This window comes from Larus michahellis, chromosome 9, assembly GCF_964199755.1.
Source record: "Larus michahellis chromosome 9, bLarMic1.1, whole genome shotgun sequence".
Classification (NCBI taxonomy): Eukaryota; Metazoa; Chordata; class Aves; order Charadriiformes; family Laridae; genus Larus; species Larus michahellis.
The window spans coordinates 22,970,528-22,984,511 of record NC_133904.1 but is presented as its reverse complement, the minus strand read 5'-3'; the positions used below and the strand labels follow the sequence as shown (position 1 = coordinate 22,984,511).

Here is a 13,984-nt window from a genome sequence, read left to right as displayed (position 1 = left end):
GAACAACTGAAGTCTATTCTATTTACATTCAAAAGGTCTGCTGTGTTTAAACACCTCAGGATTTGCATTAAGAACTTTGCAGTAGAGAGCATTTTATGAAGAAGGTGAGGATTGTCATCTCGGGCCCACGGCATTATGGTGACTTCATGCAAAGAGCTGCTATAAAACAGGCAAGGCAGCATGACAGATAACAACAGAGTTAACATGTGCTTTAAATTGGGTTAAAGTGGCTTTGAACTTCTTTTTTCTGGCACAAAGCAAGAGTCCAAAGTTGCAGGGGAACTTAACTGCCTTCTGGACTTGTGGTCAAATCCAGGAAATTCTTCAGAGCTGATTTATAGGTTTACAGAAAGCCCGAAAACACGACACAGGGTTGGTGATCTCCTCATCACCAAAGGTTATGGACTCACCTCCTGTGCATCCCTTGCTGCCTTTGCATCATCCTCATTGTAGCGATTACAGTTGTACCTGTAACAGGGGACACCGATTCCACAGATTTCAGTCCAAATCGATGCCGCTTGTATCGCGGCTTCCTCGCCTTCCCGCAAGGCACGCTCCTTAACTCACCAGGCAGATCCGTGGGGCTCCCAGGGGCCCAAACACACCCAGCAGAACTCGGCTTTGCAGTTCTGGTTCCGACAGACCATGTGGTTGCAGCCCCCGTCCTTCTCAATGGTGACGTGGCATTTCGGGCATTCCTGTTCACAGGACAGAGAGCACTGTTAGCAGGGAAAACACAGAACCCACAGCAGCCTTGTGAGGTTAGAGGGGTTCCCATGGCAGTTAAGAGATCACGCGTCAAGTGAAATGCATGATTCACTTCTTCCCTTTGATCAGCAAGATCTTCTTTTAAAATAATTCCAAAATTGGAGCGGCTAGATAGCACAAAACCCTAATTAATAATGCATTTTATCTCTGCTGCTATCACAGTGGTATGCTGGATGGGTTATTTCATGACCTTCTCCAAAATCACAGCGGTAGCAATGGTCTATACCTGCCCCGGGGAAGGCATCTTGCTGTCCTCCCCACCATCAGGCCTTTGGCCCACTTCAGCACTCAAAACCAAAAAAAGCCTAATGGTGAGCCGATATCACGCTGTTATCAATCCGAGACACCTGCAGTTGTAAAATGCCATCCAAAAAGTACCCGAAAACATGCAGTAAGACTCTATCATGCTTCAAAAAAAGCTTCTGTCACCTAAAGAGACACTTCTGTTCCTGCAGCATTTCCACATTTCCCATTGGGCCCTTTTTTCTCCTTCATGTGACACCTCACTGACGACTTTTCTACAAAATCCCACACGGGGCTTCCCTTTCAGGTGTGAGGCCTTTAACAAATACGAGGATATTGAAGAACAGCACTGCACAGGCAACATCTTTAGGGAATAGAGGTGTTTTTTTTTTTATAACGCCAATATCATTCTCATACATCAGCAGCATATGGCCACTTCCTAAAATGATATTCAACTCATGTAGAGCATGAAAAATTATTTCTGTAGTATCCCAATGATTACACAAAGCCGAGGTTGCAAGAATATACTATGCTGTCCCTACAAGCGAAGGAAACAAGTCCAACTCTCTTCCGCGGCTTGTTCCCATCCCTGTGGCACCTTTCTTGTGCTGGGACACAAAGCAGCTGGACAGGAATTGGGTGAAAAAAAAAAATAAAAAATCGCAAAACAAAACCAGAGCATACTTTAGCCTGGATGAGTTCCTCAATCCGGCTCACGCAGCCACACCAGCATTTATGAAGTTTTTGCAAAAGCCAGTTTTATCTAAAAGGCAATAAATAATCACAGCAAAAACAAGTAATCCACACTTGTGGAAAACCAGCTGCAGCTTTTGGGTGAGAAGGGTGGAAAATCCCATCCCCAGCCAGGAGCAGGTCTTTACTGTTTGCTAACCAGAGGAGACATCAAGAGCACCATTTCCTATTCCAGCATTCAGATAAATTCTCACCAAAGGCAGAAACCAACATGTTCAATCAGTTTAGAACTGCGACTTCTTCCACCTCCACTCCAAGTGTCCCGACTATTACTATGTTTTCATCCGAGTTTGCTTATTTGTATTGTAAGAGACAGGAGGGTTTGCACACCAAGAAGTGCTCAGAAGATAGCTCCGGAGCTGCTGGAGTTGGTCTGGAGACCAACGAGGTCTCCAGATGTCCGACGCGGCCCTTCCCACTGCAGGGAGGGAGACTTGCAGTAAGGCAAAGGAGAAGAGACAAGGGAAAAGACATGAGGGACTGCAACTTCTTTTTGGACAACATAAAGCACTTTCAGCTAGTTTTGCTTCCTGATGATCACAAACTTGCAGACCTGAGCACTAATGAAAACCAAGGCTCATTACAGCAGCTTGGCCTAACTTTGAGGTTATTCTTGCCTCGGGCTGGGGGGGGCTGAACAAGATGATACCCAGAGGTCCCTTCCAACCTAAATAATTTTGTGATTCTGGTCTCCTTGGCAATGGCAGAGCATTCCTCTTAAGTACCACTATCTTTTCTTCCTCTTCAAAGGTTGCTTTGGTCCTCCCCTGCCTGATCCTGAAGGAGAAGGGTTAAGGACTGGGCAGAAACGGGTGACATCCCACACAACAGCAAAGTTTTCCTAACCAAGGGTGTAGCCGTTCCTTTGAAAGGAGCCGGTAGACTATTACAGGACTTATTTGGAAAGCGCTGCCCTCTCGTTAGCCAAAAGCAGCAGCGCTCCCATCCCATCAACGGGTCACAACCCTGGGGCTTGGCCTGAGTAAGAGGACAACGCTCAGTTTCTAAACAGAAGATCAGGTTTGTCATGTAAACAAAAAGATTCCCCAGTTCCCCAGATTTGGGGAATTATTGCAGTAGTCTGATGACTGTTTCTTTCTGCAGTCGCACCTCTCCTCATGCTCTGTCAGTACCCTGCGTGCTAGCTGGCCGCTTACTTCACAGAATCACAGACTGGCAGGGGTTGGAAGGGATCTTTGGAGATCATCCAGTCCAACCCCCCTGCCAGAGCAGGGTCACCCACAGCAGGTGGCACAGGAACGCGTCCAGGCAAGTTTGGAATGTCTCCAGAGACGGAGACTCCACCACCTCTCTGGGCAGCCTGTGCCAGGGCTCTGCCACCCTCAAAGAAAAGTTGTTCTTCCTCCTGTTGAGATGGAATTTCCCATGTTCCAGTTTGTGCCCGTTACCTCTTGTCCTGTCCCCGGGCACCACTGAAAAGAGTCTGGCCCCATCCTCCTGACACCCACCCTTTAGATATTGATGAGGTCCCCTCTCATTTGTGTCTTCTTCAGGCTGAACAGCCCCAGGGCTCTCAGCCTTTCCTCAGCAGAGAGATGCTCCAGGCTCCTGGTCACCATCGTAGCCTCCACCGGACTCTCTCCAGCAGTTCCCTGTCCCTCTTGAACCAGGGAGCCCAGACCTGGACAGTACTCCAGATGTGGCCTCCCCAGGGCAGAGCAGAGGGGGAGGATGACCTCCCTCCACCTGCTGGCCACACTCTTTAGCGCCCCCCAGGTTTTTGGTTTGGTTCAGGATTTTTTTGGGGCTCGTTGTTCCTCTGATGGGTTCAAGCAGCAAGCAAGCACATGGGGGGATTCTTCCAGCCCTGCTTTCCTCCCCATCAACTGTGTTTGTCCTACGAACAGAGCCTGTTGTGCTACAAACAGAGTAAACGCAGCAGAGTAGCTCCCCTGCAGGCCCTCTCAGGGGGGACACCATCAAGATGTCCTCTTGGGCTGTTCATAGGGTGGATACTCAGCCAGGTGAGCTTGTTCCCAATTAGTCACTCAATGCAGTTCTGGGAATTTCAGAGTCAAAAATGGTCTCTCCTTTGAGCACGGTACGCAAGGCAGTATTTATTTTCCCTTTTCCAGGCAGCCCTCCTCCCTCTTCCAATCCTGCACCAACACCTCAGGACCCAAATTTAGCTTTATCCCATCAATATCCTCCGTAACTGTGGAGATCCCTGCTCCATTAGGTCATCAGCCAGGATGCCCTCTGATAACATGTATGAACAGCGGCAGTGCACCCCTGTCATAGCACGACACAGCTCCCCTGTCACTCAAACCCAGTTCTTCAAGAGAAGATGGTGGTCGCAGAGCAGTGCAGTTTCTTCCAAACGCGTCTCATCTGATGAGATGCCGATATCGGCATGCCTGTATGGAAGATGCAGCTAATCCAACAAACAGCTGCAGTGATCGCTCCTGCTTAGGAAAAATCCCATGACTGGAAGAAGAAACAGTTCCCAGATAAGCCGCCAAGCTGGAGAGGCGCAATGGGGCATGTCCACCCGGCTTGTGGGGCCATCCTCATCTGCGGCTAGGCTCAATCAGGAGCACTGAAATTCTGCTCTCCCGTCTTTGAGGATGAGACCAAGCTCCCCAGTGTCTCAATACCGCACCATGTGTACGGCTTCTAGCCCATGATGCAAACAAGAGCAAAAAGACCCTAATTACAGCCCTTGTATTCCAGGGAATGCCATCCTTTTCAAGCCTTTATAGGCCTGTCAAGCAAAGCACAAGACAGATGACAGTTAAGCTACACAGATACAGGAAGCTGTGTAAAGGTGGAATATTACTAAAAATTACGGAAAATCCATGAGGAGAACATGCTAAAGAAAAGCTGAACACCAGCGGGGGAAAAAGAAAAAAAAAAAAGCCGCAACTACTCAAGCCACCAACGCAATGAGTGGGAGAGATTTATAGATTAAGGAGGATAGGGAAGGAAGATCTTATTGAGAATTACGGCTACGCAACAACGTAATAGCTAGCAAATCAAATTATTAAACCGGTAGATTATTCTGCACATTATCTGTCATGCCGCGAAGCAGAAGTGACCTCATTAACATTGTTCCACTCTCAACAATTCGGTGGTGTGCTTACACGCTGCACTTTGAAACAAAAGCCCAGGGAAACCTGGCAAAGGAGAACAATCCCTATTTTGTCGTAAAAGGCTGCGTGTACATAAACCACTATAAACCTCAGCTGCTCTTCTACGAACGAGAGGCTAATTAGAAACATATTTCAAGGCAGGTGAAACAGATTAGTCCTCTCCGGGACTCCTGGAGGCAAGTGGTGTACATCAGCCTCCCAGACACATTTATAGTGATGCCTTCAATCTATACCTCATCCTAAAAATAAAAAAAAAAATAAAAAAAAAAAACATGAAACACCGTGGGGATTTCTTAATGTATTTCAACAAAATCCAAAACCACCGAACTTAATTATGGTTAGCGCAAAACAGTACAGCGTGACAACACCTGGAGTCAAAGCAGGGTATTTTAAACACTTGCTCGTCTGAGAGGAAAAGGTGGCACTTTGACATCTCCGGGCAGAGGCTGTTCACAGCTCTGGCAGGAAACTGCGCTGGGGAGAAATGGAAGAGCAAAGTTTGATGCCGGTGCCCGGGGAGGATCCAGCGGGCTGCCAGCATGGCCACGCGTTACAACAAATGTAGGACTTGCAGAAAGTACAGAGGGAGCACGTGTTCAGACATTAAAAAGTGACCTGAAAAGGAAGAGAACTGGGTTCGTGCCATTTTATCTCACTTAAAGGAGAAAAATAGCCAATAGCTTTTTCGGAAGAAATAAATCAGCTTGTTTTACACATCAGACATTCAAGCCCTGTCTAGCCCGGAAGATGATGAGATGGTGACATGCCAGCAGCCAAAAGCGGTAAGGCAGGGGCATTCTTAGTATCAGATGAACAGCTTTCATTACCACCAATTTCACTTAAAAAAACTAAATAAAACAACAGCCCAAGCAAACAGTGCCTTGGGTGAAGACCAGCACCGTTACCATCTTTGTTCTTCTTCCTTTAGAGTTCTAAGATGCAGAAAGATTAACAACGCGGAAACTCAGGTTTGAAACAGGTTTTCCCCTCTCCTTTTAGGCAGCCTTGATATATCTTAAGAGCCCAAAATAAATGCACAAATTCAAGTTTTCTGTATTTCTTACTCCTCTGAAGGTCCACTTAACAGAAGTGCCTGACTATGTGGTTGCTTTACTCCCAAAGCCACACAAACCAAACCATACCTGAAACCTGCCTATTTTACTATTTAAGAACTATTAACTATTTAAGGAACTATTTAAGAGCCAAGTTTGTACAACTAACAGAAAAAGAAACAAACGTGCAAAACCTTGGACTATTCAACTCTCCTCTGCAAGACGACTGAGAATTAAAGGCTTGTTAAAGAACTCATATTGGCTTAACTCGAGTTTAAATTAATTTAGTTAAGCTGCACTCAGATGTGAAAGTATCTTAAGTAAAGGGCCATGAGCTCCAGCACACTCTCTGCTGCAAGGGCTATACCTTTTGTGGAAGTATAAAGAATTTAGTGCTGGTCTCCTAAGTGCAAATGAATGAATGCAAAATTTAAAAGATAAATAAATTATATAGGGAACCACTACTCACTGTAGGAAACCACTAGAATTCACTACTCAAACCTCCTTGTTTTTCATTCAGACCATTGTACATAATTCATCAAAAAACACATCAGATCACTCCAGTTTTTGAGCAGAAACCAATGCAGATGGGTTTCACTCTTGTATTCTCTGATACAACAATTGCCTAATTTTCCTTTCCTATTCTGCCTCCCAGGGCAAGCTGGAACAAATGTATCTCACATTCTCCTGTTGCAAAGGACTACCCGGATTTCAAGCCCACATTCCAGGAGGACTGGTATTTTTCTCTTACAACTTTGTCTTGGTAAGACAGGAAGTTCTCTGCCCTGAATGGAGATCCCATGGGACAGGTCCGCAGCTCAGCATCACACTTGGAGGACTCGAGAAAGCACTTTTCCAAAGCTGGAAATGGCGATGGAGAACACAGTAGCAATTAAATTACTTGGGAGGTTTTTTTTCCAGTGAAAACATGGATTTTTTACATCTGATGGTATCTGATGGTACCCCATCTGATTCCCTTCTAGATTCTTCAAAATGAAGAAATTCTACACAGAATTTGGGCTCTGACTTGCAGTCGCTGAAGCAAACAGCTGTAAAGGCACAAGACATCCCTCCCCAAACACGACTGTCCCGTTTTCCTGCTAGAAATTGTACAGAGACAGAGTAAGGTACAACTCCCAACTGCGCAATTCCTATCCCGGTGCATCGCTACAGCCTCACACTACAGCAGGAAAGGATTTTACTCGGCTCCTTTCTGCGCAGCAGCAGGACTGTGTTGCTGTCAGACACAGAAACTTGGCTTTCTCCCTGCCTCTGGCCAAGGGCCAGCACAATGCAGGCAGGAGGTGGTGGTGGCCAGCAGCCCCGCAGCTCCGGGCCGATATGGTTCTCCAGAGGCTGCGAAGCTCCGATTGCACACGTTCCAGCAGCCAGTGCTGCTGGTGCTTCGTTATAGCGGTGTGGAATTACCACCTTCCTCATCTTTGCCGCCCACAAGAAGTCCGAGATGGTTATGAGGGGTGGGTTACATTTCCTGCGAACTTTCCCCTCAATTGAATCTCACGTCAGTTCGGAGAGAGAAGAATTGTGATATTGTCCTTCGGTTAATTCAATTGGTACGGATCCCGTAAGACTCCAGGACAGTTGGCTTGCTCAAATGTCTGGTGTAATTACCCTGATGTTATTTTTCTTCCTGTTGCTGCTGTACAGCCTGGGCTCCAAAGTATTTTCTTGCTGTAGGAGCATCTCGTACACGGTATTAGAGGAAGTAGCTTAGACACGGATGTTCAAGGACAACAGCTCTTCTGCTGCTGACACCAGACTACACGAACTAACGGATAAGCTGGGCTGACGCCAGCGTGGCTTGGCCATACTCTTTCCCCCTCCTCACCCTCCTCTGGATGGGTGTTTCCCACAGAAAAATCTTCTTACTCCAGCCATTCAGTACTATTTCTGACAGTCTGAGCTATGCTTTAAATACCAGCCCAGCCACAAGCAGGGCTCCTACCTGACAAAGTCTAGATTTTGGTAGAAAATAAATAAATAAATGACCATCTTTCATATTTCTGTCTACACTCACGTCTGTGGACAAGCAAGCTGCAGAAACCCTCATCATCTTGTCTGAAAAAGAGACAAGTAGCTTCCTATTTCCAGTAGCCAGTGTTAGCGGCACATTAGTCACATTTGGTCTATGTTAACACATATGCATGTATCATTTCAGCCTTTTTAATGGGCACAGAATCCAGTAAGGGAAAGCTCAACATCTGATAGTAACAAACCCAGCAAGGAGAGCCCAGACCCTGGTCTTTAGCAGCACATGCCAGGGTAGGGGCAGGCAGAAGACAGGAAGGCCTACGGCCACGACCAAGATCACGCTCCTGGGGGTGGCAGCAGCTCCTCCTCTGGCTCCTGAGGGCTTTGTCACAGGCAAAATAGGGCTGTGGCCATTCTGACATCCTGAATATTTGATACCTGAGGCTAAAAGCTGCATTGCACGTGCTTACAACTCAGCCCTTCCCGAGCTATTCAGCTACTCTTCCTCAGGTTTCATATGAGGATCAAGCCAGCTCTGAAGAAATCTGGTTCAGTTCTTGAGCCACAACAGATCTTTGAACACACCCACCTCCAAAAAAGCCAAATTCACTTTATTGAGCAACGTTCGGCCTCCAAGTGGGGACCACACAACTCTCGGCTCACGGAACAGAAAGAAGCAGCCGAGACTGCACAATTTCAGCCCGACTTTAACTGTGCATTTCAGCCTGATGGGTGTTTCTGCTTTCACCATAATGCAACATTCCAGGTCAATGAAAAACAGTCAGTCCCAGAAAGAAGCAGCGGCTGCCGCAAACAATACCATTAACCAGTTACACAACAGAGCTAAGAAAACAAAGCAGCCATTTCCTCACACCCTCCCCACCTTCTTCCACCCTCCTGGCTCCACAGTCCCGAGACCCAGGTCTGCTCCTAAGGCCCTGACGGCATCCGGTATCGGCTGCGTTTGTTTTCTTGCCACCGTGGCAACCTTTGTCTTAATTCATCCCCAACTGAACAAATGCTGAAGTTTCAGGCAAAGTTGGGCTAGCTGGAAGGAAGACATTTACATAATAAAATCTTAACAGCTGTTCTGCCAGTCTCAAGCTGGAATCCTGCCCAGCGGAAATGAACAACTCCTCAAGAGGCCAACCCAGGGGATTTAAAGGCAGATGTAAATTATCACAGCCAAATCGAGCCACGGGTGGTGTTAACATGTTTCACACGCTTGGAGTGAGGCACAGATTTGCTTAGCAAAGCCACCAGTGCCAGACGGGAGCCCAAAGACTTAAAAAACTTGAGCTTCCCTTTGGGTCTCCAATTAACTCTTTCTTACAAGAGCAAACTCCAACTCAACCCAAAGAACCTCACCTTATTCAAGGCTGTAACACTTATCTGCTCTTCAAACAGGAATACTTCAGTGTACTGTGGATTTTAAGGCTTGCTCTTAACTAACAACATGCAGCGGAAAGACAATCCCAGTACAGAGGAATTAGGCTGTCATTCTTCTTTTCATCTGATAAGTCTATATATAACACAAGAAAGAGCCTCACCTTTGTGTTTGCTGCAATCCAATTAGAAGTTTCACTGTCATCATCACACTTCTTAATCCACTTCTTTAACCACTGTTAGAAAAATGAAGAAAGGAGAGTTACATTTAACTAGAGGAACTGTAAACGTTCCCAAGACAGCTGCTTACATCAAGGTAAGGGTAAGGAACACACAACCACATGGGAATACGGGAGGGTGGCAGTGCTGGAAAGCAGCGCAAACAGCAGCTAATTGACTTGCAGGCATTTCCTGCAGCACCGTCCTGATCCAGCGAGCACGATCACTCAGCACAAACTCTTCAGCAAAGACTTTGCAGTTCTTAAGTTCAACCAGCATGTACTTCACATGAGACTCTCAAATAGTAAGGATGTTATAACAGTGATCTGCCAAAACTGCAGCCAGACCCTCTGCGATGGCCAGCTTTACATCAAGCTAAACTTCTCATTACGCTTATAATGCCCACTCATGCCCAGACCAACCAGCTTATACTTTTTTTTTTTCTTTTTCTTTTAAGCCTCGCCAAGAACTTGGCTTTATCAAATGAAAACAACAAAAGCAAAAGACTGCTTGCAACTGTCAGATAAACTGACCACATCTAGCCTGGAAAGACCCCACCAAAGGTTTAGCATCCTTAGGTGGTTTCCCTCCCCTCTTCCCAAGGAGGTTTTTTTTTCCATTTGTCACTAGAAACGCAGACTGCTCTGTTCCCAAGGCATGAAACCTGGCTGTCCACAAGCTCTGCACAGGCCACAGGATCCCAGGCTTGATTACAGCTTCTGACAGCTTCACGGAAAAACCAGCCCAGTTCCAGAGCTCACGGCATGGCTGCAGGTCTCTGGACCAAATTAATTCCTCTGTACAACAAACCACAAGCCTGCTGAGGCACCAAACACCCATAGAAATGCCCAGTACAGGAAAGTTTGCTGTCAAGTGAAGCATTCACTCCTGAAGCACCTTTATTTGTCTTCAGAGGGTCACAGCTGTAAGAGCCGCTGCCTCCAGACAGTACCCCATCCAGCCGAGGCACTGCTCCTTCACAAGGTCCAACTCTGAGGCATCTTAAAGGCATCCAGTACAATTTCACTGATTCTTCTCACATATGATCTAAACAGGTGAACTACTGTTCTTCTTGATGTGAACAGTAGCAAAGCTCATGCTTCAATTTCTACATCTTGCACATAAATTGACTTTAAACTTTTTCAAATCAAGCATTTAGAGAAGAACTTTCACATGCTCACCTTGCACTTAACAGGATCATGCCAGTTTTCTCCGCAATTAAAGCTGTAAGTGAAAGAAAGAGGAAAATAAGCAAATAGGGCAGATGATTATACTTTTATTTAACTATGTTAATACCGTGGAAATTTTCCCCTGTGTTGTTCTGCTAAAAGGCCAAAGCCAGTCCTATGGAAACGTTATACATGTCAGAAAAACCCCAAACAACCCTCAAATCCTTCAGCCATCCATCAAATGGCCACTTCAGGGCAGCATATCTCTCTACACATTTTGATTCTCTGCAGTCCAGAACCTCACCTAATCTGAAACCATTCAGCTGAAGCCCAGCTCTCAGTGAAAGCTGGATCTGTCTCCATGTCAAAGGAGGCTCAAGAGACAGAGAGCAACATAGCGATGTGCTTTGCAACCAGCTGTACCTAATCCTGGCTTACTATTTGAAGCCCACCCCCCCACATACTTCTCCCACCACCTTAAACCACATCCTAGTATAGGCTTACAGAATACACACTAACAGACTTTCAATGTGGTAAGTGAAAAGCAGCATCAACTTCTTTTACTTGATTTACTCTTACCAAAACTGACGTCCACATTTGCAGCGAACTGGTTTAGCATCAGGATATTGGACTTTAACAACGTGGTGGCAATCTGGGGCAGGACACCATTTTAACAGTCGATTACACTATGAAATAAAGTGGGGAAAAAAAAAAAGTAATAGAAAAAGGATGCTGCACAAGGACCCTACCTGCCCTTCATCCCTTTTTCATCCTTTCAACCCTGACCTTCAGTCTCACTCCTCCTTCCTGTCTTACCCGTCCTCTGCAGTAAAGTGCTGTCTCCTCAATCTGAGCATTTACTTTCTACTGAAAGCAAGCAGGAAAACGACAGTCAACTCTTGACTGTGAAACGGCTTCTTATGAATGATGAGAAGCGTAAACACTTCTGCTGACCTTCCAGCATTTGAAGAATATGAAGCCATGAAGCTTTCCACTGAAAAAAAACACCTGTCAAGTCGTCTGCAGCTATCCATCTCTGTCCCACCACTGTAACAGCCTTTCTGAAGCTTCTCACAGGTTACAGTGGGTTGGGTTTTTTGTTTTGGTTTTTTTTTTTTTTTTTTTTTTGTTGTTGTTGTTTTTTGGGGTTTTTTTTGTTTGTTTGTTTTTTTTTGTTTTTTTTTTTTGTTTTTTTTTTGTTTTTTTTTTTTGTTTTTTTTTTTTTTTTTTTTACACACACACTGCTTGAACACCATCTCATCGCTTGTTCCTGGTGTGCTGCAGCCAGGTATAGGTCTGCACTGCTAGACTTTTGTCCATCTTGCAGTCTGCAACACATCCTTAGCTCTGGTGTTGGAATAAAATAAGTAAAAAAAAAACTGCACAGCATACATCTCTTCAAACACAGAACAAAAGCCTGATTCCAGTAACAACTTACATACTGGGCTCTCCAGTGAATCTGAACACATTCAACTGGGAAACCACGACAGTGGAAAAAATCTTCCAAAGCACCTTTCTCTAAGTTTATTTTGATTTTGAGGTTGCAAAGCTATTGGTATTTTGCTAAAAGCAATTTTGCAGCTTTACTTCAAATGGCAAATGTTTAAGGCATGTTCTTGTTTACAATAATGTTTCTTGCTTTCAATCTGAAGGATCTGAGGTAACATTCAAGAAATATAAATATTAAGGGCTCCTCAGAACCTATATATCAAGCAGCTCTGGCATTCTCTTTATCTACAGCTGCTTGCTATATCTCTAGGTCTTTTGTCCTGCAGAATTTTTTAGTATTTTCCTACAGCTACATCTGCAACCAAACAGGCTATAAAATAACCCCTGCAAAGCCTCTAACTTGTAGTCACACTTGATCAGAGACTACGTAAAAAAAACCCTGCTCTACAGTTATAAACAAGCCTCACTTCTCTGGTTTGTTACATGTGCGAGAGAAAAACAACCGAGAAGCCATTAAAAATTTCAAATTAAAACTCACCTCTACAAAACTATTGGTTATTAAATGCTGGTACTTTAATTTAACCTTGGAATCTGTGATCAAACGCCTGTGGAAAGGGAAGAAATACAGAAAAATTACTGTAGTAGTAAACTCATTTTTTCCACACATAGCCAGTAAGTTCAGGAGCACAAATGGTTTTGATTCCTCCTCCTATGCTTGCAGGTACTTTTTTTGTACTTACCTGTTCTCTATTTATTTGTTAGCTCATTCATTATGAAAACTACAAATACTCTATTTAACTTCTCGTATTAGCTTCAGAATCATACGGAAAGCTCATGTGGTTCAAAAGAACTGAACCTCTTGGTGTGGTGATTTTTATTTAAAACACTTTCCCGAAGAGTCCAAGAAACTGAGAATTTCATTAGTTCATTTACATTAAACATGCACATTTTGTGGCAAATGCCTTTAAAAAGCTCCAGAACAACTGTTGTGCGGTTAATAACTTTGGTAAACCCGATGTTATCTGGGTTGCAGTGGAATGCTACAGCTTCAGCTTAGAAGTTAATGTGGTTTTCATCTATTTACCATAAAAACAAAGCTGATTTAAATTTAACATCATAGAGCACGTACACAACATCGACTTTAACTTTGAATTAAGTCAGTCAGCTCGGAAGCGGGAGAGCAGAAGAAAACCAGGCAGACAGGAATCCTTTAAAAGCACAGTGACCACTTTTCTCCTGGTCTGGCCGACCCAGCTGGCATTTGCAGACTAGATACATTAAAAATAATTTAATTATGCATTGCTGAGCACTTGTATATGTATCTTTCAGTTATAACTGAAGTGTCTTCTGCATATATAAATACAAAGCTGGACTAAAAACACAAATTGCAGTATTTCTGTTTTAAATCATGCTGTGGAATCCAGCTTTATACAGGCTATATCACATATAAGTATTGAAATTAATAGGTTATCCATTTCAGGGTGCAGTCAAAAATCGAGTGTACTCCTGCATGGTATCACGCCAACATTCATTAAAGAGCAGCGCATGTGAGGACGCAATGTTGCATAAACCCTAGCCCTTAGCAGGCTGGGGAGCTCCTCACCAAACGATGCGCTGGTTATTACATAAATGTAGCACGTGGCAGCCAAATTCCCAGGGCTAAAATAAAACAAAGCATCTGACAAAGCATCTCATCAGGCCGGCGTCCATGGCAAGCCTGCTGTTTTGGAGTGAAACTTCATTGAAGAATGAAAAAAACAATCTGAACTTATAGTGTGAATCGTGAGTCTCACTTTCTTACTCCATACCCAAGCTTCTACGCATAATAAACGTCACTTTA

The 13,984-nt window shown here is 44.6% G+C and overlaps 1 protein-coding gene across 7 annotated transcripts in view; it reads right to left on the bottom strand.

The window, feature by feature from the left end:
* ARIH1 (ariadne RBR E3 ubiquitin protein ligase 1) overlaps positions 1-13,984 on the bottom strand; it is a 64,876-nt gene that overhangs the window by 6,574 nt on the left and 44,318 nt on the right. For 4 of the 7 annotated variants that reach the window (XR_012589210.1, XM_074601995.1, XM_074601999.1 and 1 more), the window contains 6 exons: positions 12,683-12,749; positions 11,275-11,381; positions 10,708-10,750; positions 9,472-9,543; positions 568-698; positions 412-468 (listed from right to left, as the gene is read on the bottom strand). Coding sequence is in view for 4 of the 7 variants with exons in the window: in XM_074601995.1 (XP_074458096.1) it covers positions 412-468; positions 568-698; positions 9,472-9,543; positions 10,708-10,750; positions 11,275-11,381; positions 12,683-12,749 (477 nt within the window). In the remaining 3 variants the exon portion in view is untranslated. Of the gene's footprint in view, positions 1-410; positions 469-567; positions 699-9,471; positions 9,544-10,707; positions 10,751-11,274; positions 11,382-12,682; positions 12,750-13,984 lie in introns of all 7 variants that reach the window. The other 3 variants (XR_012589212.1, XR_012589211.1, XM_074601997.1) reach the window with 1 other exon arrangement.